Source organism: Schistocerca nitens, chromosome 9, assembly GCF_023898315.1.
Source record: "Schistocerca nitens isolate TAMUIC-IGC-003100 chromosome 9, iqSchNite1.1, whole genome shotgun sequence".
Classification (NCBI taxonomy): Eukaryota; Metazoa; Arthropoda; class Insecta; order Orthoptera; family Acrididae; genus Schistocerca; species Schistocerca nitens.
In genome coordinates, this window is record NC_064622.1 from 168,689,391 (window position 1) to 168,715,081 (window position 25,691).

General features: G+C 43.1%; 1 protein-coding gene across 1 annotated transcript in view; it reads left to right on the plus strand.

Moving 5' to 3' along the window:
• The window catches only part of LOC126204084 (uncharacterized), a 33,133-nt gene extending 13,466 nt beyond the window's left edge, over positions 1 to 19,667 (plus strand). The window contains exon 4 of the mRNA XM_049938503.1: positions 19,246 to 19,667. Within this exon, the coding sequence (XP_049794460.1) occupies positions 19,246 to 19,667 (422 nt within the window). The remainder of the gene's footprint in view (positions 1 to 19,245) is intronic.
• The last annotated feature ends 6,024 nt before the right edge of the window (positions 19,668 to 25,691 follow it).

Consider the following 25,691-nt stretch of genomic DNA (forward strand, 5'->3'; position numbering starts at 1 on the left):
GGTGTGGCTATGGCGAATGGCCGGTGAACGTCATCTGCCAGCGTGTGTAGTGCCAACAGTAAAATTTGGAGGCGGTGGTGTTATGGTGTGGTCGTGTTTTTAATGGACGGGCCTTGCACTCGTTTTGCGTGGCACTATCACAGAGCATGCCTACATTGGTGTTTTAAGCACCTTCTTGCTTCTCACTGTTGAAGGGCAGTTCGGAGATGGAGATTGCATCTTTCAACACGATCGACCACCTGTTCATAATACACGGCCTGTGGCGGAGTGGTTACACGACAGTAAATGGCCTGCATAGAGTCCTGACCTGAGTCCTATAGAACACCTTTGGGATGTTTTGGAGTGCCGACTTCGTGCCAGGCCACGACATCGATACCTCTCCTCAGGGCAGCACTCCGTGAAGAATGGGCTGCCATTCCCCAAGAAACCTTCCAGCACCTGATTGAACGAATGTCAGATAGTGGAAGCTGTCATCAAGGATAAGGGTGGGCCAACACCATATTAAATTCGAGCATTACCGATGGAGGGCGCCACGAACTTTTAAATCATTTTCAGCCAGGTGTCCGGATACTTTTGATCACATATTGTATGTCTCACAGTAGCAAAGATGAACACGTGCTCGTGGCTCGTAAGCTGTGCACTTTAGAGCCCATGTTTACTGGACTTTTTGTTTTTCTTGTTTTGGCCAATATTATATACCACCGCTCAAAGTATGGAAAGCAAAGATCTTGCAGTGGAATACGCTTGTTTCACAGTACTGAATATGAAGTTGTGCCCGTAGCTCCTAGGATGCACAGTTTAGAGCCCATGTTTACTACACTCTTCTGCTTCGAATGATCGTTCGTGTTGTATACCTCAATAATGACTACTCACCCTGGGACATCCTATATATACAGGGTGACCCAAAAGTCCGTTAACATTTGAAAATTCAATACTTTCATACTTTCATACTTTCATACTTGAAATGACATGATGTTTTATTGAAACCAAAAGAAGTGTACAAAATGACCAACAGATGACGCTCCATATGATACAAAAGCAATAATTAGCGCAACAATGGATATTTGGGAAAGATTATGTTCTGTATAAGACAAACTCAGCATATTTGCCGTCATTCATTAACAGTGCCTGCAGTCTAAGGACAATGTTGTGAACAGCACTTACAGCATACCAGCAGGTATGGTGAGAAACCGCCGTCTTACGTTGTCTTTAAGCGACCCCAATGAGGTCGGACGATCGCAACACTTCAGGTAACCCCACGAGTAATAATGGCACGGGTTGAGACTTGGGGACCTGGCAGGCTAAGCATGATGGATGCACGCAATCCTCACTGAACCATGTGCGCAAGAGATCTTTAACACGTGTAGCAATATGGGGTGGAGACCATCCTGTAGAAAAGTCGTGCCTTCTAGCAGGTGTTTATCAGTCAGGCTAGGTTCAAAATGGTTCAAATGGCTCTGAGCACTATGGGACTTAACTGTTGAGGTCATCAGTCTCTTAGAACTTAGAACTACTTAAACCTAACCTAAGGACATCACACACATCCATGCCCGAGGTAGGATTCGAACCTGCGACCATAGCGGTCGCGCGGTTCCAGCCTGTAGTGCCTACAACCGCTCGGCCACTCCGGCCGGCAGTCAGGCTAGGGATGATGCAGTTCTGCAACATACCGATGTACCTGGCACCCGTCGCTGACAATCTGAAAAGCATCACCTTGGATTTCCTCGAATAAAAAGGGTCTGATTGTAGGGAAGCAGCCTACTCATGCCTTATAAAATTCACATCAGTCTTTCCATTGTGTGCCAGCCAGTCCGCTGTAACTAGCTCTGACGTCATAAATGTTGCGCAATACTTTAAAAATCAAGTAAATAACCCGAAACGTTTCTAGCATGTCAGGAGTAATACTAAATCAATGTGTGTTGAATATCAGTTTAATAACTTAAACCATTTTCTAAATTTGGACGTTTTTCTGTAAAAATCATTGTCCCAACAGAAAACAGCTAGAATCTTAAAAATTTATATTTAGATTACTCTTGCATAATAGAGTAGAAACAGTATTCTGGATCTCTCAAATTAGAATTTTAGTTGAAATTCATGATTTTCTGGTTTTTATCTTAAAAATTAAGGAAGCAAGATTAAGTAGGCGAATAAATAAAGCTAGGATGTTTAAATTTAAGTAGAATGGAGATCCGCTATAATCATAAAGATGTGAGAAGTTTCAACTGAATAACTATAAAACTATAGCGATAGTGTATCTCCAAAGGGCAAGTTCAAAGCTCGTCTACTGCGTGTAGCTTAATTAAATTAATTATCTCGCCCAAAATATTTGACGTAGCCACATCAGACTTATGATTACTTACCTGTGTGCTGATTGCACATTTAAATTGAGAACTTCATCGGTCATCAGCAAAGGAAGTACTGATTTATTCGATAACTTAAAGTGGTGCATTACTAGCCCAACGGCTAGTTGGGAGAGCAGATTTGATCAGGCGTTCCCTTAGCCGTCCGCACCACGGATTTATATGTAAGAAAGCTGCGTGAAGAGGAAAAAGGCCCCACTTCTCTCCAGACGCTGATTAGCGCACCACCTGTGCCGGGCGTCGCGTAGAGTCGGTATCACTGCTATAAACAGCCTCGGATGCCATAATAAGTTACTCGGGATACGCGTAACCATGAAATCGTTTTCGAGTGAAGTGTTAATTTTGGGATGACGTTAATGGTCTATCTTTAGTTTACGTATGTCGTATTTTCACGTGCCGCCGCAGGACAGACATTCTACCATTATTAGCATGGCCTTTGATGAACATTATCATCAAATTATGGCGAGCATTCACTTAAACATTTAATTTGAACAGTTATAGTTGCATCAGTGCATTAGACTCTGAACTGCTCTGGTAGATGGATTGTGTGGATTCTTTTTGGTCTGTGACTTTCAGAATATAGTGAACATTTTAGAGAGAATGGTTTTTGATTATGAATCCCAGACAATCTCTTAATTCCTCAGAGCTATAAGCTGTAGCTATAAATGTATTTCTCAGATGAAGTGGGCACTAGGAATTCTAATTACAGTCTTCACGTTTTGCTAATCACTTTCTGGTTGCCAATATTGTAGTTAGAGAGCCAGTGTTGAGAACGGCAAACAACAGCATTAAATAAATAAATAAATAAATACAAAACATTTATTCTATTATTCCACCCGCCGCCCCACATGACGATTGATGTAAAACCACAGCACACCGTGACTTTCACGTCATCCAATGGTGTTTCCACAACAGTTTTAGAATTTTCTGTAGTCCAAATTCAGCTCATTTTATACACGATTCTCATGCGACATCACTAATTGTTGCTGTCCAATGTCATCTGTTGACCGGTTTTTGCACTAGCTTTTGCTTCTCTACCTTCAGTATTCCGTGAAACGGAAACTGCCTTTTGGGTCACCCTGTATTTTGTGTAAGTGGGGGCAGAACACGTTTTTATAAAAGGCCATAGCTAAAGTGCAAAGAGCAGCTAGTAAACACTTGTTTATTCGCCATCGGTTGGTATCTTTACGTGTACATTAGGTATCTTAGAATTATTTATAACAACTTATAGGGCAATATTAAAACTGTGGCGTCAAGTAGCATAAACTCAATTCTGTATCACTGCTGTCACTAACAATGTAATTTATTTTCGTGTTTTACTACTTGGCAGCAGTGATATATGATGGGTTTTGTGCTACTTGACACCACAGTTTTAACACTGCCATGTAAGCTGAAATGACTGACAATGATCTGAGCACTGAAGCCACTTCCAAATAAGTAAGTATTTATAAGCAACTTTTGCTGGTTGAACTATGACTGTTTTTAAATTGCAGCTATCTATCTACATCATACTAGTAATGGAAAGACTGGAAAGTGGTCGACTCCAGTGATACTCAACACTATCAGACTCCTCCTAACAGAAAAGTATGCTGTGGTCACTTCGTAACTAACGACCTCAGGAGACTGTAGAAGATAATAACAGTCAACTTTAATGCGACGCTGTCACGAACATCTACGTTTTTACTCCACAAACCACCTTACTGTATTGGAGTGAACATGGAATATGACCACCATTTCCCCCTCCTCTAGCATTCATGAATATTGAGCACCAACAACAGCCGCTGCTAAGTCTCTGTGTAAGTTTGAATTGTTTGAAGTCACGATCATTTCTGAGATGCATACAGGAAAAAGTAATATGTAACTTAATTCATAGTGAAATGTTTAATTTCGTAACTGCGGGTCTCTTGTTACTAGTTGAAAGTTCTCCAGTCGGCGAAACGAATCAGTGACAAAGCACTCGGCTCTTTTCGCGATCTTCTGTATCTCGTGTACGTATCATACCTTTTAAGGACGCAAGATAATTTAGCAGTACACAAGGGACATCGAACAATGATCTCGCGAACTACTTCTTTCGTGAATTAATTACATTTCCTTAGGATACGTCCGCTAAATTTAAGGCTGGCGTCTGACTTTCCTCGGATACTGCTCGCTCGTTGCCAGTCATATAAACAAACAATGATGAGTATTTTCCTTTATGTACGCAAGTACAATACATTTGTATATTGAGAGTCAACCAGTTCCTCTACAAATCAGGCCTTCGTGCATTTCGCTACAACTTCCTAGCGTTGCAACCCTTTTATAAACAATAGCCACATACGTCCGGGACTAGCCTCATGGAGCTATGTTATCAACGACGTGACTTACATGTATCGTGAAGAGCAGCGGCAATTACGAGGGAGATTAATGTTTAACGACACGATGATGATGACGAAGACATAACAGATGGAGAACTGCTTTTACTGCTCCGGGCAATCGTTTCGCCTGTGTGATTTCATAGCTAATGCTCTGAATAGATTGGGTTACCCCTTGGATTGTATTCCACTAATTTTGATCCGCTTCTTTTCCTAGCAGCCGACCAAGTAGAAAGCACGTTATATTTCATTCTTTGTTGCAGATAAAAGTAACCGTTCAGAAACAGCACTGTTAAGGTAAAAACAAACTGAGTAATATGTGCCTGCAGGTAACGTACAAGCAAAAATTTGTTGGATATTGCTGTTTGTCGTATATCTTCTTCTTCGTACATCGGGTATTACACTTCTCGTTTAATTTTTTGGAATTCCATTTTCAACTAAATGAATTGTTAAAAAGTCCTCAGTAAATAACATTCTCTCTTTTTATCGATATATTAATTACGAAGATGTCTGTATTAACTATGCTTTTTCAGATGGCCCTATTATAATTGCTGCCACTAGTACCGTAGTCCTAAAACAGGCGAATTCAGTGTGATTTCTTTCTTAAAAATCCGATGAGTAGTTTCGAAGAAATTGCAATAGTTATAACTTAGGATTTATCTGTTTTGAGCATGAAACTAATTGCTGTCTTAAGTGGACGTTAGATTTGTAACTAAATTGTCGCGTCAGGCTAATGGAAAGCGCCAGCTTAGCGCAACTAAGAGTCCATTTACAAAAGCGGAATAATTAATAAATATTTGACTTAAAACTTATAATAATCGTATTTGGTTACATGTGATTTCGCCGACACCCCAGCTAAAGGGCTAAGGACGTTGCTGCTAAGGATGACAATAGTTCTGCTCTTGTTTCTTTCTGCTGGTAGTGTCTTACTTCTAAAAACGGCGGATTCAACAGAATTTCGCGCTTCGAAATCTGACTTGGCCTGACATAGTGCGCCGGGGCGGGATCGTTCTGTCTCTTTTGTCCTCTCTCTCTCTCTCTCTCTCTCTCTCTCTCTCTCTCTCTCTCTCTCTCTCTCAACAGTTCACCTACCTCTATATTTCTTCCTTCCGACGTCCCTTCACTCTGCAGTAGTAGATACACGCTAGGCAGTGTAAAGCAACCACCACCTAATACCTACCACACAGAGGCCGCGTAACTCAAGTTTGGTTCAAATGGCTCTGAGCACTATGGGACTTAACATCGCAGGTCATCAGTCCCCTAGAACTTAGAACTACTTAAACCTAACTAACCTAAGGACACCACACACATCCATGCCCGAGGCAGGATTCGAACCTGCGACCGCAGCAGTCGCGCGGTTCGAGACTGAAGCGCCTAGAACCGCTCGGCCACCAGTGGCCGGCAACTCAAGTTTAAAATCAGTACCTGTAAGTTCATTTTGACAAATTTCGGGTGGTAGGAGAATGCAGTTTCATTGCCGTAAGCATTTGAAAATTTTATTAACGTCTTTTTATTCATAAGGAAGCACATGAAATGGTTATCAAGTCTGTATTTATTAATTCAAATGCTCTGTCATTCCAAGTTCACTGTTTAACATATTTCACACGTAAAAGCAGCCAGAATTTCTGCAAGTCCGACCTGGCTAATTTTGGGATCTAACAGTCACTGACCTACCACTATTTGCAAGTTGAACATTCGGTCGTTTCAGTGGTGTTCTATGTCAGAAGTGCTCGCCAAAGTAATCCATAAAGAACACGGAATATGCCACGCGGAATTGTCTCTACGACCAAACGATCACACGCTTATAAAACTTCAACTAATTAATTCTGAAACATTACACTTTCCTCAAAATGTGCGTAACTTAAACCGCTTTAGTCACGTCACGACACGACACGACACGCTCTATCTGAAATGATCTCACTGGCTCTTCAGTTTACATACTATTTTCGCGGAGACATCTAGCATGGTGTTACTCTGAAGCAGACTGGCGAGCGACTATATCGATGCTCCTCTCCTCTCTGCCTATATAACTCTCTGCACACGGGAACCGCTTAGTTTTGATTGGCTTTTTATCTGAATGGCCCATCATAATGATCCTTCCAGATCATTCACGCGCCCAAACTTGCCTTAGCCAACCACTAATCAGATAGTCATTTATGTCATTACAAATTCAATTTCTAATAATTCTATTTCTAATATATTGTATAATGAAATAGGACGAAATGCAAAATATTCTTTAAATTAATAGAGAAACTTTTTCCGCTTCTACTTTTATTCTGGCTGCTCTCTTACAAAAGTAAGCACACATCGACATACGTCATGAGCAACATGGTCGCCACACAGTTTTCCCACGGATCAATTTTATAAGGTTTTACATAAAATGACATTAAGTTTTAACGTATGTCCCACATACATTGTCTCATTCATTCTCATGTATTCACACAATAAAATAATAAGCAAATAATTCTGAATGGATTTTATACTACGTAACGTAGAGTAATTAAAGTTTTGAAAAGAAAATTCGAATGAAGTGATTTTATGTACTGTGAGCTTTGATATGACTTCAAATGATAATAAAAGACATTTGGTTATTTTTCCTAACTGAGTTTTGAAACATAAGTGTCGGTTTTAGAACATTTAAGTAATTTTCTCAGTCTCTCTAACTACACTCCTGGAAATTGAAATAAGAACACCGTGAATTCATTGTCCCAGGAAGGGGAAACTTTATTGACACATTCCTGGGGTCAGATACATCACATGATCACACTGACAGAACCACAGGCACATAGACACAGGCAACAGAGCATGCACAATGTCGGCACTAGTACAGTGTATATCCACCTTTCGCAGCAATGCAGGCTGCTATTTTCCCATGGAGACGATCGTAGAGATGCTGGATGTAGTCCTGTGGAACGGCTTGCCATGCCATTTCCACCTGGCGCCTCAGTTGGACCAGCGTTCGTGCTGGACGTGCAGACCGCGTGAGACGACGCTTCATCCAGTCCAAAACATGCTCAATGGGGGACAGATCCGGAGATCTTGATGGCCAGGGTAGTTGACTTACACCTTCTAGAGCACGTTGGGTGGCACGGGATACATGCGGACGTGCATTGTCCTGTTGGAACAGCAAGTTCCCTTGCCGGTCTAGGAATGGTAGAACGATGGGTTCGATGACGGTTTGGATGTACCGTGCACTATTCAGTGTCCCCTCGACGATCACCAGTGGTGTACGGCCAGTGTAGGAGATCGCTCCCCACACCATGATGCCGGGTGTTGGCCCTGTGTGCCTCGGTCGTATGCAGTCCTGATTGTGGCGCTCACCTGCACGGCGCCAAACACGCAGACGACCATCATTGGCACCAAGGTAGAAGCGACTCTCATCGCTGAAGACGACACGTCTCCATTCGTCCATCCATTCTCGCCTGTCGCGACACCACTGGAGGCGGGCTGCACGATGTTGGGGCGTGAGCGGAAGATGGCCTAACGGTGTGCGGGACCGTAACCCAGCTTCATGGAGACGGTTGCGAATGGTCCTCGCCGATACCCCAGGAGCAACAGTGTCCCTAATTTGCTGGGAAGTGGCGGTGCGGTCCCCTACGGCACTGCGTAGGATCCTACGGTCTTGGCGTGCATCCGTGCGTCGCTGCGGTCCGGTCCCAGGTCGACGGGCACGTGCACCTTCCGCCGACCACTGGCGACAACATCGATGTACTGTGGAGACCTCACGCCCCACGTGTTGAGCAATTCGGTGGTACGTCCACCCGGCCTCCCGCATGCCCACTGTACGCCCTCGCTCAAAGTCCGTCAACTGCACATACGGTTCACGTCCACGCTGTCGCGGCATGCTACCAGTGTTAAAGACTGCGATGGAGCTCCGTATGCCACGGCAAACTGGCTGACACTGAGGGCGGCGGTGCACAAATGCTGCGCAGCTAGCGCCATTCGACGGCCAACACCGCGGTTCCTGGTGTGTCCGCTGTGCCGTGCGTGTGATCATTGCTTGTACAGCCCTCTCGCAGTATCCGGAGCAAGTATGGTGGGTCTGACACACCGGTGTCAATGTGTTCTTTTTTCCATTTCCAGGAGTGTATAATAGATACAAAATCTGAATTTTTGACAGGATCTCTTCCTTAATAACAAACGATTGCGTACCAAATTTGAAAAAATCGGATGATAATTACTATGGTTTATTTAGGTTCGTAGGGGGTATGAATTTGCGTACCGACTAAATATTATTTGAGACCCTTCTCGCCGGCCGGAGTGGAAGAGCGGTTCTAGGCGTTTCAGTCCGGAACCGCGCTGCTGCTACGGTCGCAGGTTCCAATCCTGCCTCGGGCATGGATGTTTGTGATGTCCTTAGGTTAGTTAGGTTTAAGTAGTTCTAAGTTCTAGGGGACTGATGACCTCAGAAGTTAAGTCCCATAGTGCTCAGAGCCATTTGAACCATTTTTTAGACCGTTTTGACGGTTGGTAGCGTCAGCTGGGCTGTGAGTCAGAGCGGAAAAAAAACGTAGCCATCCTGAAGCCACCGTGCTATACGGCTGCGTGCCTTACTGCATCGAATGTTCTCATAACTTACTCTGCCTCGGTTTGGCGAGATCTTTGAATGGGTGCGAGGAGCCACGGGAACAATGCTGGCAGCGACCTTCCTCTCGTTCAAAACGTCGTGCAAGATGTTGGAAGCTGATCCAAGATTGATTTTCAGTTTCTCCACTATCGCCTCGATTGTCATAACCCGTTATTCAACAACAGAGCTTCCAGTTCTCTTGATATTCTGGGGTATTCACAAAGAAGTAGTCTGCCACTTCGTTCTTTCTCATTCAGACTTGTTGGACCACAACGGATGCTTCGGTGCTACTTACCCTCAGTGTCGTATGAAGGTGCTCTGTTGTTCACATCCAAAAACTCAGCCTGGATATTTGCGCCGTTGTTCCCCCACTTTATGAAAGAGCTACGCCTTTTCGTTTTGGAATCTCTGGCCGCGCGGTACGGTACTGTGGCCCGGGGATTTCAAAGTGTACCAGAACTGCACACATGTACCTGCAAGAAAATAATAAAAATAATAAAAATTTCGTAACAATTTTTGTGGCGATAGTTATAACTTTCTGACTATACCGCGTTCATCATAAGAATAAACCTAATATAAACACTATACCATCTGTTCTTCCACGTTTGCTGGAATCTCATTGGATTTCGTCTCACGTGGAGCGGAAACCAAGCTGTCTTGAGTACAGTCAAGTACAATAGTAGGGATAAGTTTTATGCTGTGCGTTACGTGCACATTGACTGAGCTATAATACGCTTTAGCGCCGCCTTAAGTCTGACAGCGCAGGCCAGCTACCTGGTCCGGCTGATCTGTAGTGACGTGAGCAATTGCAGTTAAGGTGTAAAAAGAGACGAGTAGAAAAACAATATATCTTAGAATGTCATTTACTTTTTAATCGGAATGAAATAATATTCGGCAAAACTCCAGCAATACCGAACACTGGGGACCGGGCGGAAAACATAACATGCTCTAGATCTTAGCTAACATAGTGATCTAATTGAAAACAAGAGTGATGAAATTTCTTAACTTAAATACAGGGTAATTTTTCTGTGCGAGCTATGTGTGACTCAAAAATGTGTTGCAGCGATTTCATCGTGTAGTTAAATACTGAAGCCACTGAAGGCATATTGCATTCGTAGGCTTACCCGGCGTAATAAATTTTGATAGTCTCGTCCGGTTTGCTACTGAACTCTTTCCATACCCGAGAAATACATTTCAGTACCGGAACTGTCATCTGCTACGTTGGTAAAGACAACAGAATCCACGAGGTCATTCAAGCGCCACGTTTTTTCCTCTTCTTCTATGATGTGTCTTTCTGTACCCCGCCAGCGTTCGGCAGTGGCGTTTGACAAAGTTTCGTGTTTTAGTTCCAGTCCTTGTGACAGCTAAAATGGCTTGTTATTTCTGGCAACAAAACTCTTAACCTGGCTACAGATCAATTCTGTTGGATTAATATTGCAATGGCAACTGTGAAAATGCAGCATTTGTATGGTGTGCTCGATGCCATGGAAATTTTTTTCCCATGTTTCAACAATCTCACCACTATGAGTAAAACAAACGTCACAGTCCAAATAAAGAGTATTTAATTTTTTATATTTGCCCTAAAAATTTATTTTTTCTTAATTTAAACAACCTTTATTAACAGTATTTTACAAAATATCGATAGTTAATTTACATTTGCAATGTAAATTGGAATTTTGCATGCAATATGTAATTAGAAACAAGAAGACGTGCAATTTTTATAAAAAGTGATGATTAGATATGTGTTAGCATGTATTTGATGAATTTCATATTTAAAAAATGGTTCAAATGGCTCTAAGCACTATGAGACTTAACATCTGAGGTCATCAGTCCCCTAGAACTTAGAACTACTTAAACCTAACTAACCTAAGGACAACACACACAACCATTCCCGAGGCAGGATTCGTCGAACCTGCGACCGTAGCAGTCGCGCGGTTCCGGACTGAAGCGCCTAGAACCTCTCTGTCACCGTGGTCGGCTAATTTCATGTTTAAAAGATCTAGGTATTCCAAACTGAACGAAAAGAAAAGACCAAACAGAAATTTGAACCAGCAATCCATGGAAATACCTGATTGCGATTATCAGCTCTACCGAATCACCTATGCGACCCGTTTACGAAGATGCTTTAGCTTTTGTGTATAAAGTCCTCTGAAAACTTCAAAGCTTATTTTTTCTGTAACTTGCGGTAAACATTCAGGACAATCTGATTCTTGTCACTTTTTAGCGGCGTGTCACGCGCTTGTTTCACTATGGAGCGGAAATCAGTGTCAGCCATTTTCAAAGTACACTTTAACAGTGCGACTGTACAAGATTATTGAAATGAAACCTACATAGTGAAAGTATGTGTAAGAAAACGTCGATGGATGTTAACGCATTAGTATCTTAAAGAATATCTTTACCTTAACAGAGTAACAAGATATGTAATACACAAGTAGGACTTAATTCCAAGTGTGCTACGGCTGCTGCCGAATCATCGTGTTTGTTCTTGTGATGAATAAAGTGCACCATGTGTCTTTACCAAACTGTCTCCATTCCGTCGTAACTTTCAATCGTATAACACTTAGCCTGTACGAATAGTGTTAATAACTGTGAAACGTGCATATAGACAATACTTTTCTGTTTATGTTATTAATGACTGGAACGGATAAGGAAGCGGTATCAACTGCAACCATCACTAAGTCTATTCCTTTCCAGTAGAACCGAGATGGTTGTCAAAGTTAACAGTGACTTTGGCTTTGACAAAGGGTGAATGCAAAGAAGCTGGTACTACATCCTGTACAACAATACTGCATTGAACAAAAATATGGAAAGAGAATTTTGTAAACTTGTACATAGGCATGCTTTAGGAGGACAATCGAGTGGTGAGATTACCTGTCTAGTGCTAACTGGCGACAGACCCCATGTCGGGTTTCCGTATGCAACCAAAATGACGCCCTAGCAAGTGTCATGACGGTTCTTACGACAGTGGCGTCGTGTGCTGCTGTTTCGGTACGCACTTGTCAAAATTATAGTTCGAACGTCTGCGGTATGCCGTCAACTCATAATATTCGGACAACATTCAGGTTTTGGCAGAACTGAGCCAAGAAAACAATAGACAGAAAAGGAAGCATAAATGTTGCATTTCGAAGTAGATTTTGTGCAGGAATAACACTGGGGAGTCCGAAGGGGAGAGGCATCAAACACGTAACGGAAGTAACTGTCGAAATCTAAAATCCATTTGCCAGCCACTTTCGAATAACAAATGTAAATTTCGTATACTATATAAGACGTGCATCGACCTCTATTAAAAAATCCGATATTCACATTACATACGCAGTACTGGCTCGAATGAAATTACAAATGACACTTCGATAACTGACATCTGGCCCGCAGCAGAGTAGCGCCTCAGGGAAATCTAAGAGGGTTCAACGCGGCTACTTTTGTTTCTAAAATCTACTATATAAACCATGCGCGGGTATTGTTAGTTCTCTTGTTTCCTGCGCTCTGAATAAGTCCACGTAGCTGCGGCGTCTACAGTTAATTTATATGGGACAGTCTTTTGCCGTAAGGTCACACAGACTAAGAATATCTGAGGAATTGAGCGTGTGAGAAAAAGTAGCGCTCAATATTAAATTCTATTACATGCCGAATAACTGAGAATAGGATCTGTGGACTATACGAAGGGACGATAAATTGAGTATAAGGACGGGACTAGACACTTAGTGTGTGAAAATGAAAGTGTACGAAATTTGAAAGTCTGTATCAAAGTATAGTAATGGAAAATGGTTCAAATGGCTCTGAGCACTATGGGACTTAACATCTATGGTCATCAGTCCCCTAGAAATTAGAACTACTTAAACCTAACTAACCTAAGGACAGCACACAACACCCAGTCATCACGAGGCAGAGAAAATCCCTGACCCCGCCGGGAATCGAACCCGGGACCCCGGGCGTGGGAAGCGAGAACGCTGCCGCACGACCACGAGCTGCGGACTATAGTAATGGACCATAGTCCTTGCTACAATATGTTTGAGTGACCAACTATAAAAATCATGGCCGTTTTAGTTGCCGCAATTGCTGAGAGTAATCGTAGGACCAACCCTCCTTTTCCTTCTATACAAAATGCAATCATTCATGATCATCTAATTATTACTGAATGTTGTTAATAAGAAACTAAAGTTATTTCCATAATTACGTGTGTATTGGTGAATAATAGTTAACAACCAAAGACGTTATTAACTATCTTGTCTTCGGTAACGCAGCAACAAATGAAGGGTGATCGACTGAGAAAAAAGTTACATTAATTATCATTAAAACCCGAAATTTAGTAGCCGTTAAGGGGCTCCGGAAAGGCTCAAAATCATGAAAAGTTCAATTTTTACTTTTTTGCGTTTTCTTAATCTGCAGACTATTACCTTTTAATAGATATATAATTTATTCAATTCCGAAGACTACAACTATTTTTAAATTTTTTTTGAAATGTGTTCTACATGGGCGTGACCCACTGTGGCGCTGTTAAACTACTGTCAAATGGTGTTATTATTAACGTCCGTTTTCATCAGGTACATTTTAGTGATGTGAGAAAGTATGTGTTGTGGCTAACCTGTGATGGTTCAATATATATTGCTGGTGTGATTGTCGATTGTTTCATGTTTATTTACTCTGTCGTTATCTCGAAAATATTCGTAATTAATTCTGTTTCTTGAGACTCTGTTTTGTTGAAGTATAATAATGAGTAAAAGTAAAGTTATTAGAAATCCTCTGAAGGCTTTTAAGAAAAGGAGAAATGTTGGAAAGCCAAAGGTATGTGTTATTACTGTAAACAATAAAGACGATGAAAATCCCCAACATAGCTTGTGTCCCAAAGAAGAAGACAGTTGGTATAAACAAAGGATTGCTAACTGGTGAAGTGTACACTCATAAGCATAATCTGCCTCATGCAATAATGGAGGTGATAAAACCTATTTTCAGAGACTTAGCAGCACCTGAACTGTTGAAAAAGTGTATTCACGGAAAAACTCAAAACCCCAATGATAGTGTAAATAGTCTTATATGGTCGAGAATCCCCAAGACTGTATTTGTTGGAATAGAAACACTTCACTTTGGTGTGTATGATGCTGTTGCTACTTTCAATGATGGCAACATTGTAAGGTGCAAGGTATTTAGAAATATGGGAATGAAGATAGGTTCTAACATGGTACGAGCGATGCTTGCTTTAGACAAGGAACGCCTTCGGGCTGCAGACAGTGCTGTAAAGAGTCTAGAAATACAAGCAAGAGTAAACAGGAGGAGGAACAAGAGGAAGCTGGGGGAGGAGTTTGCAGAGGATGAAGATAATCCATCCTATGGACCTGGAATGCACTAAAAAGTTAATCCAATCTTTGTCGCTCGATTCACAAAACTTTTATTTTCTCATACTAATTACATGTTTTCTAAGGATCTTCCAAACATATTTGTTTCAAACTTTCAGTAAATGTTACACAGTACCTTCTGCATAATTTAACACAGCCTTTTTCCAAAAAACTGTATATTTTTGAATATAGAAGTAAAAAATTGCAAAAAATGTTGTGAATTTTCATTACAATTGAAAAAAATCATCTTTAATAACTGAACTAAAATTTTGTAAAATCCCTGTGTTAAGTTGTAGCCCATATTACAATAAATAATCTGTAAAAAGTTCAACTTCCTACCTCAAATACTTTGTGAGGAAAGATGTAATTTATAAGCGTTATTTAAACATTGCAAGTATAGGGCGTTCCGGAGCCCCTGAAAGTGAAGACGTTTGTGGCCGCTCCAGCTGATGTACCGATATAACTAAAAGTCGGGCATATACAGTAGAAGTTTAATATCGTACGTCAGAGAAGTCGACGACAGCAGGTCGACGGAGGGCGGCTACACGTTTCTACAATCGTATCACCAAAATTAGAATCTGGCAGCTTTAGAAGGGTTGAAAAGTGCCTGACAGATCTGTCACTCAGGTGAAATCCAGTGACTAGTGGAAGCGTTCCCTTCTAAAATTTATAGCACAAGAGAAAGGTCTGAGATGTTACTGTTATGAAAACATTTCCCAGTGCGTCACGGAAAATAAAAATCTCGAAAAATATTGATTGTTAATCCAGTTATGCGATGGGTGAGAGAAACGTTCAAAAACGACAAACCTGAGCAAAAAGTGTAGATAAATGAAATTAATGATTAGTGTCCAAAGATGTAAGTTACGTGTTCAGGTAATTATCAGGTTACTGCCTATTAATTTTATGAGAGACGATATTAATCAGAACCATTGAAGCGACTGCCGACATCATTGTTCGAAGGTAATTGGCCTAACATGATTTACGTAAAAATATAAGTAAAGAACGAAAGGGAATGATAGGCATTCGATTTCAGGATAGGTCTGCTCTAAGATATTGAACAGGCAACAAGAGGACACGTAATGTGTTCGGCGGTTCTACCCTCAAACAGTTCATCACCAATCCTTTCTTTACGACCTCGGAAAAGAATGCAGATATTAATACCACGTTATGCTTATTATCGTGGGACATGATCAGGTTTGATTCTAAATTCCCCTTACACATTTCAAAAAATCTTATATTTACCTGAATTTATGATACTAGAAACACGTGTTTACAAGAGCCAGACGAAAAACGATGCCACAGAATGGCTAGAATAATTCTAGTACAGTTTCATTTGTTTTACAGCAAAAGATATATGAAACCATGAGCAGAAAAAACGGCTAACCTTCAAATGTAAAAGCTTAGATATATGTTGCCATATATCGCTGGGTACGGGAACTATCAAAACTGACATTGTTCTCACCCCTAAATATTCCTGTCGGCCTGTGTGACCGAGCGGTTCTAGGCGCTTTAGTCCGGAACCGCGCTGCTGCTTTGGTTGCAGGTTCGAATCCTGCCTCGGGCAAGGATGTGTGTGACGTCCTTAGGTTAGTTAGGTTTAAGTAGTTCTAAGTCTAGGGGACTGATGACCTCAGATGTTAGGTCCCATAGTGCCCATAGCCATTTTTGAAACTAAATTGTCCAATATGATATTTAGAGGTGAGACCAATGTCAATTTTGGTAGTCCCGTACCCGGCAACAGATGGCAACTCTTATCTCTAAGTTTTTACATTTGAAGGTTTGCCCGTTTTTCCGGGCTTGTCTTCATATAGAGTTCGTTTCCGATGACGTCTTTAGTAAACGATTATAATTATGATTTTAATTACAAGACGTGTTTATACAGAAAAACAAAAACAGAAATTCACCACGTATCACAGTATTAATATGTTTCTATCGATATATTTCCATCTCACACTTCAGACGGTTGTGAAGTCACATGATAGCAAAGCATATATGCGTATATGACACTACATAGTCCACGTTACAAGCTAATTAAATAATATGTCACAGGTACTGTAAATGTTAAAGTTGGGAGTTAACGCATTGTGCAAGTGCACAAAAGACTGTGTATAATAGTCGGGTTTTGCATATTCACGCCTCTTTATCGAAAGCTACAGTCAATCTGAAATTATACAGCTGAAACGCCCTGCTTAACCCGCAGGACAGGACAGATAGAATCAGTTGTGGAAAGAGGCCAAAATAAGGGGTTGTCAGTTACACTCGAACATACAACTTTGTTATTTGATCAAACATTACAATAACCCAACAAAATTTTTTAAACACACAGCTTTAATCTTTTGGACTTAATTACCGGCTGAAAGCCACTTTAATTTGAAAACGGCTGAAGACCAATAACTTAAAACGCAAGCATAATCAGTTATTTAAAAGGCAAGCTTTATCTTAAAACAGTTCTTTAGTTAGGCTGAAGTAAACAAGTTGAATTCAAATCGGCTTAAGGCCGAACACTTAAAACGCGAAAACATTTTTTTTAAAAAAAATACCGAAGTCCTTACGTGAAACAGTACTTTAAACTAGGCTGAAGGCCTTAAGAGTAAAACAACTAATTTAAAGCACAAAACCGGCTAGAAGCCTACAAGTACCAACAACAAGAACAAATGAAAGAAATATAAGGCAGTACACACACATGGCGCCCAGATGTTCGAGGGTCAGCCTGTAATTCAAACACTAAAGCTCGTTTAGGTGAGACAGACAGTCGGGCCAATCATTCACGATCCGACGACAACCCAACCGACCGACAGTCAGTCAGTCAGCGGACCCACCGACAAGATAACTTCCACTTCACCCGACCAGAGCACAACAGGGAGTTCAAAGGAACAAGGTAGGAGATATTGGCGACCACAACCAATCATATACGGAGCTGTCAAACTACACAACGTGCTGGACAGCAACAACACGATGAGGAAACTACACTGCCTGAAATTTATGTCAATGCTCAGGGCAGGTAACCGGAACGTTAACGGCCACAAGGCAGAAGATTCCGCTGGTGCACTTCAATTCAAATTACCAAATACAGTGAAACTCCACCGGAGGGTGGCTAGAATTTTCCAAATTGAAAACCACGTTGTTGCTCGCGGGAATATCCCAAAAGCCGACAATGAACTCTAAACGACACAATGTGAACAGTCTGGACTTGCTGGTAGTTTAAATCAGAACTTAACTTTCGTGTCCAGGGTCGGTGGATCTCGTAGCAATGGGAACAGCGCCACACTCTCCGACACGGCGTAGAGACCGCCAGCGGGTCCCGGCCAAACTACGCCCCGCCGAGAATTTCTCAAAGATCCACGCCAACCGACCAAATCCTCAGAGCCAGTACGCTGACAACATATAAAATAACTTGTCTGTCAAATCACACAAACTCACACAGTTTCACGAACACTTGCACGAAGAACCAGGCAATGCTAACGGCAGTGACTGTACAATAACAGGGACGAATCACACACAGCCAACCCATAAGCGATCGCCGACCATACACACGTTGTACGGCAAGACGACCGACCGACGACCAACCAAAGTCGTCGCCATGTGTTTCAGCGACCGAAGGGCGAGTCATGGCGGTCCGGACCCCACTGCTGCCGCGCCCCGACTAAACTTGTGCCGCGTGCCAACACAAACACTACCAGATCCGAAATAATTGCTGGCACGTTCCATCTCCCTCGTCGACACACGATGACCGGGAAGTAATAGCAGCCCAGCAAAGATAATACGGCAGGGCTTATATCGATAAGTGCTGCTGCTGCCTTTCACGGCCAGGCAAGGCAGCAACTCAGTGACACCAGTAATAGAAATTAATATAAAGAGGTGGCAGAACGGTCAAAACAGAGTGTTAAGTAATAGATGGCACGAACAGGAGCCACGTATGAATCAACAGCTATCAGGAATCTTGTTACTCCCGTTCTTAAATTTGCTGGACATGTGTTTAACTAACACGGAAACCGGAATACAGAGATAATACTTCGAAATTCAGCCACGAGATGTCAGTCGAATGAGGCTGGCGACGGTGGATAACAGAAAGTGGCTTCACAAAGTAAAGACGACTTTTACTTTAAATGGCATAATAAAAACAGTGTCGTCAAGCGAGTGATGCCACAGAAATTTGGATGTTTCCGGATCCAACTTCGCTGACGTCGTTCAAGTGGCGGCCGAGTAGCGCAACTTACGTGTAGAAACCCGGATTTAGGCCTGTGTTACATGACGAACGAATGTTTGCACTATGGTTGAGACTGCATAGGAATCTTATACATAACGTGTCAGCTGACCAGTGGAGTCTAGTCACTGGATTATTGATCACTTGCAGTTTAGACTATAGCCTTCAGATTGGTTCATTGTTCAACACCGGGTATACTCTGCAGTACTGTTGTGCACAGGTAAGCCGGTCGGAGTGGCCGAGCGGTTCTAGGCGCTGCAGTCTGGAACCGCGCGACCGCTACGGTCGCAGGTTCGAATCCTGTCTCGGGCATGGATGTGTGTGATCTCCTTAGGTTAGTTAGGTTTAAGTAGTTCTAAATTCTAGGGGACTGATGACCTCAGAAGTTAAGTCTCATAGTGCTCAGATTCATTTGAACCATTTTTGTGCACAGGTAATGTGACCATGAGGCCGCACATGGGCCGCAACTTGCCGATGCTGATGTGGTGGTACAACGGGCAGCCGGAGCAGACGCCCTACTACCAGCTCACGTACGTGCTCATGTGCTACTGGCTGATGCTCATCTACCTGGCGTGCGACGTGCAGGACGCCTTCTACGTGACGCTCATCATCTACCTGTCGGCGCAGCTGACCATGCTCAACGCCGCGCTGACCAACGCTCTGCACACGGGGGATGGCGAGGACGACCACACTTCTGAGAGGAGGCAGCTTCCATTCAGAGGCTGGCGTGGTGACGCCGAGAGCGTCGTGCTGGCGAAGCGCAGTGCCCGTGACAGGCTTGTCGAATGCATTCGGTTCCACCAGGAAATTATAAAGTTCCGTAACGCTCTTCAGTCAAACACATACACTTGTTAACACATTTAAAATGCCATATAAATGGTATCTTGTGAGGCAACCTATTTTCCATATCGGCTAAGTCACATTAAGTGCCCATTTACACGTTATTTAAAGCGCGCAACTGGCTCTGAGCACTATGGGACTTAACATCTATGGTCATCAGTCCCCTAGAAGCCGGCCGCGGTGGTCTAGCGGTTCTAGGCGCGCAGTCCGGAACCGCGCGACTGCTACGGTCGCAGGTTCGAATCCTGCCTCGGGCATGGATGTGTGTGATGTCTTTAGGTTAGTTAGGTTTAAGTAGTTCTAAGTTCTAGGGGACTGATGACCACAGATGTTAAGTCCCATAGTACTCAGAGCCATTTGAACCATTTTTTAGTCCCCTAGATCTTAAAACTACTTAAACCTAACTAACCTAAGGACAACACACAACACCCAGTCATCACGAGGAAGAGAAAATCCCTGACCCCGCCGGGAATCGAACCCGGGAACCCGGGCGCGGCAAGCGAGAACGCTACCGCACTACCACGAGCAAAGCGCGCAACAAATCGAGTGCAAACGTCTCCTTTGCACCGAAGCGAACGTGCAACAGTGAAAGAGATTTCTTCCTGGTGTAAAAGCTAAACGCGCGTTAGCGAACGGCTTTCGGTCGTGTTCGGTTTACATTCGCTTGTGTTCGCTCGCGTTCCGCTCGTTGTCGGTCTTTTAGCGGAGTTCACGGCGCCCGCTTCAGAGCTAGGAAAACAGAACGCTTTCGACAGCTGTGTTATCTACTATTGTTGTTGTTCACATGACTTGCGTGAGAGACGGAGTGGTCCGAAGATAATTAAATGTTGCTGATAGAAGAATATAGTTATCATACATGTTTGTGGGATCCAAGAGATACACGGAACAAGTGCCGAAGGACAGGAAATGCTGGATGGTTATAAATAAAGTGCAGCTACTCATGGAAGTCCATTGTGGGCTATACAGTAGATACGCAAATATTTCTATGGGGATACGGTATACGTTGCCAAAAATTAATTCCAATTTTGGTCACCATGTGTAAATCTGGCGCTGTACACTGTGTCTGTGACGGTATGACATCCACGTTGTCATCTGACGAACCAAAATGGTTAATAGTAAAATCAAAATTATGTCTTTCTCAGTTGTCTGTCCTTTTCTGCTCGCGTCCCATTTCTAATGCATTACATATGAAAACGTTTCTATACGTTACAGATGCATTCACAGATTACATGGCTCTTCCAAAGGTGATTTTATGTACCTATAACCTTTCCGTAATCATGGATTAGGTAGCATAGATTTACAACATACGCTGTCCATCTTTGATCATCAATCAACCAGTAACACCCGTAGTAAATTTTCAGACCACGTACACTGCTCATGTAACTACTGTATTTGATATTCATTCTGTGATTTTGTACTTATCTGGGACACCCAGATCTTGGCGAGGACTTCATTTCACAGTCTAATTATACCCAGCATGTAAATAGTATTATTTCTATAATTTTTATCTGACATTGTAATGGTATAATGACTTTAAATTTTGGTCCTTATCATTTTCCATGCATTTATACAAAACATTTTCTTCAGTGTTGTGCTTGACAGTAGCTTAAGTCCGAAATCATGGCAGTAATAGAAAATAAAGACGGTTGTGCACTCAACTGGAGGAAATATAATTCAGACATTACTACATGACTGTGACCCAAAAATACGAAAAGATTATTTTTGTACGTCTTTCTTACATTCGAAGCGGCTGATATGCACCTGGCGACCAAAAGTGGGACTAACTTTTTGTGGCGTTAATTAGTTCCTCATTAAATCATTAGCAAATCTACCGAGTTTCGCTGTCATACGATAGTTATAGCACACACTCGACCTTTGTGAGTAGATAAATTTTAATTATAACCACCCGGTATGATTGGTAGGAAACCTCCGAAGCACTCAAGGCTCTTACCGAGGACATCAGAAAGAGGATAAATTTGTTACATGCTTACATCAGGAGCGAACGAACTTTGTGTTTATTTTTATTAAAATGGAAAAGCACAACAAATTTCGTTGGAAGTAAACAAGTGCGAATATGTATCTACTATGCTGATAAAAATTCATAATATACGAAAGAAATGATCATCTCGGTACTTGCATTCATTACTGTTTACTAGAGTACATTCCTTATGTTAACGTACAAGCATTCTTGAGTACAAAATACACATGGGAGTGTACTTGATATTCCTTCGTTTCCATACAGAACAATGTGCGAGATGATAACGACGTAAGCACTATCCACTTTACGAAACCAGGGTACACGTGCTTCAGTATATATTGTTATATTTCATTCTGATAGGTATGACTCAGTTTACCAGTCCACGTGTTATAGCGGCTTATTGTTATAGAGGGGGTCCGAAATTCCCGTTACAAACTTCTAGGACATGTAGAGGGTAGTGAGAACAGAACATTTTGAATAGAAACCCATGTCCGTAATCGTATCGTTTCCGTTCTACGACAGTTTCAGTTCAGATGTGTACCTCGTCAACGTCTGCTTAGGGCAAGAGAAACGTCTCAGAGTCCCCTGTCCTGGTATGCAACAGGGTAGACACGATGACGTGTGGCAGAGGAGAAGGAAGGGGGAGAGAAGAAGGTGGGGGGGGGGGGGTAGGGGAAGCCCAGGGGATAGAGGAGGGAGGGAGCAAGAGAGGAGGGAGAGAAGGGAGAAGGGTGCCCTGGGGTAAAAACACAGGGGGAGGAAGGAGAGGATCAAAGTTGGTAGGAGGGGTAGATGGAGAGGATGAGGGAATCATCAGAGAGGGGGAGTTGGCGGAAGCCACCTTGGACAAGGGTATGGAGTGTGGGAGAGATGGAGAGCAGGTGGGATGTGGGAGCATAGGCGCAGCAGCGGACAGGGGTGGGAAAGGATGGGAGAGACAAGCAGGTGAGGGGGATCAAGTTTGCGTGAGGTGTAGAGGATACATATCCGTTCGAGGAAAAGGAGGAGGTATGGGAACGGAATTAGGTCATATAGGATCCGCGTGGGGGAGGGGAGGTGGATGCGATAGGCATAGCGTTCCAGGATTTGAAGGGATTTGTAGAAGGTAGGAGGGGCGGAGATCCAGGCGGGATGGGCATAGCAGAGGATAGGGCGGATGAGGGATTTATAGGTGTGGAGGATGGTGGAGGGGTCCAGATCCCATGTGTGGCCAGAAAGGAGCTTGAGGAGGTGGAGTCGGGAGTGTGCCTTAGGTTGGATTGTTCGGAGATGGGGGGTCCAGGAGAGGCGACGGTCAAGGGTGACGCCAAGGTACTGGAGGGTGGGGTTGAGGTTGATAGGACGGCCGTACATGGTGAGACAGAAATCGAGGAGACGGAAGGAAGGGGTGGTTTTGCCTACAATGATCGCCTGGGTCTTTGAAGGATTGACCTTGAGCACAGGGTAGGTACAACGCTACGAAAAATGTCTAAGTTGGACCGGCGGTTATGTAGAGAAGTAGCTGGAAGATGTACGAGTAGCTAACTGCTGGAAACGAAACACTTTTGATTTTCGCAGTGGTTTCCGTTTCGCGATCGATCGGACCTTACTTTCCTAATAGCTCTCGTATTGGTTGCATATGCCATTCCAGTCGCATTAAGTTGACCACTATCTACGTTCGACGTCAATGGACAATAACCAATCGCGGACGGCAGATGGCAGCACTAGCAATGGAGGGTATATAAAGGGTGCCGAGGGACGCAGAAATCAGTGCAGTCATGGTTGTCATCCGGAAAAGGGCATGATCATTGGATTTCTGGTCAGAGGTGATTAAGTTTGTAAACTGTTCGCATGCCACCGCTGTTAAAGCACACCTTGCATGGCAAAATAGCGCTATCATAAACTGCCCCGAGGCAACTGTGCTGCACCTAGTGGCATAGATGATAGGGCGAACGACGACCACGGAGATGCGTACGGGCGAATAGCAGTGCCACTATCGTGTAACTGATTGCCGAGATGAACCAAGGGGCTACCAGTAGTGTCTTCTCAAAGACTGTTCAGCGAACGTTGCTGCGTGTGAGCCACTGCAGTGGACGCCTGGTTCATCGTCTCATGCTGACTCCTGCTCATCGGCGACGGAGGCTGGAATTTGCACCAATACTGCAACTGTACGTCCACCGAATGGAGAGACGTAGCCTTTACAGATGAATCACATGCTCCAAAGCACAGATGACCGTTGGTGTGTACAGTTCTGCAAAGCTCCAGGTCGGACGAGGGAATGTTTCCGTGGCATACCCTGGATAATCTCGTGATTCTGAAAGGTGCAATGGACTAACACAAGTGTGCGTCTTTCGTTGGGGTCCATGCCACACGGACTTTATTTTTTCCTCGACACGATGGCATCTACCAGCTGGACAATGCAACGTGTCACAGCTTACTGTGTATATCTACATCATCTACTGACTGCGCTACAAGTCACACTTAAGTGCGTGATTCGAAGAACACCAGCATGAGTTTCACGTACTCCCCTGGCCACCATACACCTTCGATTTAAACCCAATCGGAATCTGTAGGACCATATCGATCGGGCTGTTCGCGGCATGGACTGTCAACCGAGAAACCTAGTGCAGCTGGCCACAGCACTGGAGTCAGCATGTCTCCACATCCCTATCGGTAGCTTCCGAAACCTCAATGACTCTCTTCTTGCACGTCGACACTGCAAAAGGTGGTCATTCAGGCTTTGACAGGTGGCCTGCCTTAGCTTCCTCACTCTGCATCTCAAATGACCATAGGAGTAAAATGAAAGAAAACAGAGCTTAAACAGGCATTTGTCTTTCTTCCTGTCCACCGTTTACGAAAAAAACTGGGGGAGAGCAATATCACCAGATGGGAGCTGGGAACGACTGAAGTATTCCCTACACTATACGCCACTGCGTAACTTGCGTAGCGTAAAAGTGACTGTAGTTTCACATAAATTTTTTTTTCTCCCGACTTTCTGAATAAGAATGTATTTGTTGTCTTCTAATGAGCACATTTTGTTCGATGCTGAGTTACTGAGCACTTAGACTAAGGTAATGTTAGTATAATACATGAGTAAGCCACTGAAATGAAAAGTACAGCTTTATTCGTATCTTCAGAGTTTCAGAAGACGACCGCATGAAAATTTAAAAATATACACACCATTTCTCCAAATTTTTAACTCACATAAAAGTTCTCTATATGAGCACCATTTGTGACTTAGTGAACGTCAGTAAGCGTGTGCAATCCATTGAACTCGTTGCCGCGCATCCCGGTTTGGAAATCTGTTCATCTGGTTGCCCATCTACAAGTGCGAAATAATTCGATCCGATAACGTGGAGCGTATTAAGCGCTTGTCTACTCTTTCTGACCCACCTGACCTCTAGTGGTGCGCTCTGCAATTAAGCCTCGGCACGTATTACGAATCGAAAGTTCGAGAGATGCTCTGTCCATTGATTCGTGTCCTTTTTAGGGTTCCATTCCTAATCCGGTAAAAACGGAACCCTTATAGGATCACCGAGCGAGTGACTAGCACACTGGACTCGCATTCAGGAGGACGATGGTTCAATCCCGCTTCGGGGGCCATCCTGATTTGGGTTTTCCATGATTTCCCAAAATCGCTCCAGGCAAATACCGGGATGGTTCCTGTGAAAGGGCACGGCAGACTTCCTTCACCGTCCTTCCCTAATCCGATGAGACCGATGACCTGGCTGTCTGGTCTCCTCCCCCAAACAACCCAACCCCCCGTTTAGGATTACGCTGTTGCCCGTCCATCTGTCTATCTGTCCGACTGTTAAAAAACCGTTTTCTCAGGAACGGGTAGGCGTATCAGTTTGAAATTTATGCCCATTCTAGAGTTTAAGGTCTCTTGGCGGTGAAGCAGACTTAAGTCAATGCTGTCAAAAGATACTGCCATTTACGTCACATAGTTTGATACTCGCAAACTCATTAAAAATCTACAAGACATTTCAGGTTGGCCTAGAGTCATGAAATTTGGCAAGAAGGGAAGTTTCACAGTACAAATAAAGCAAAGAAATAAAAATAAATTGTTAATTTGTAACTAT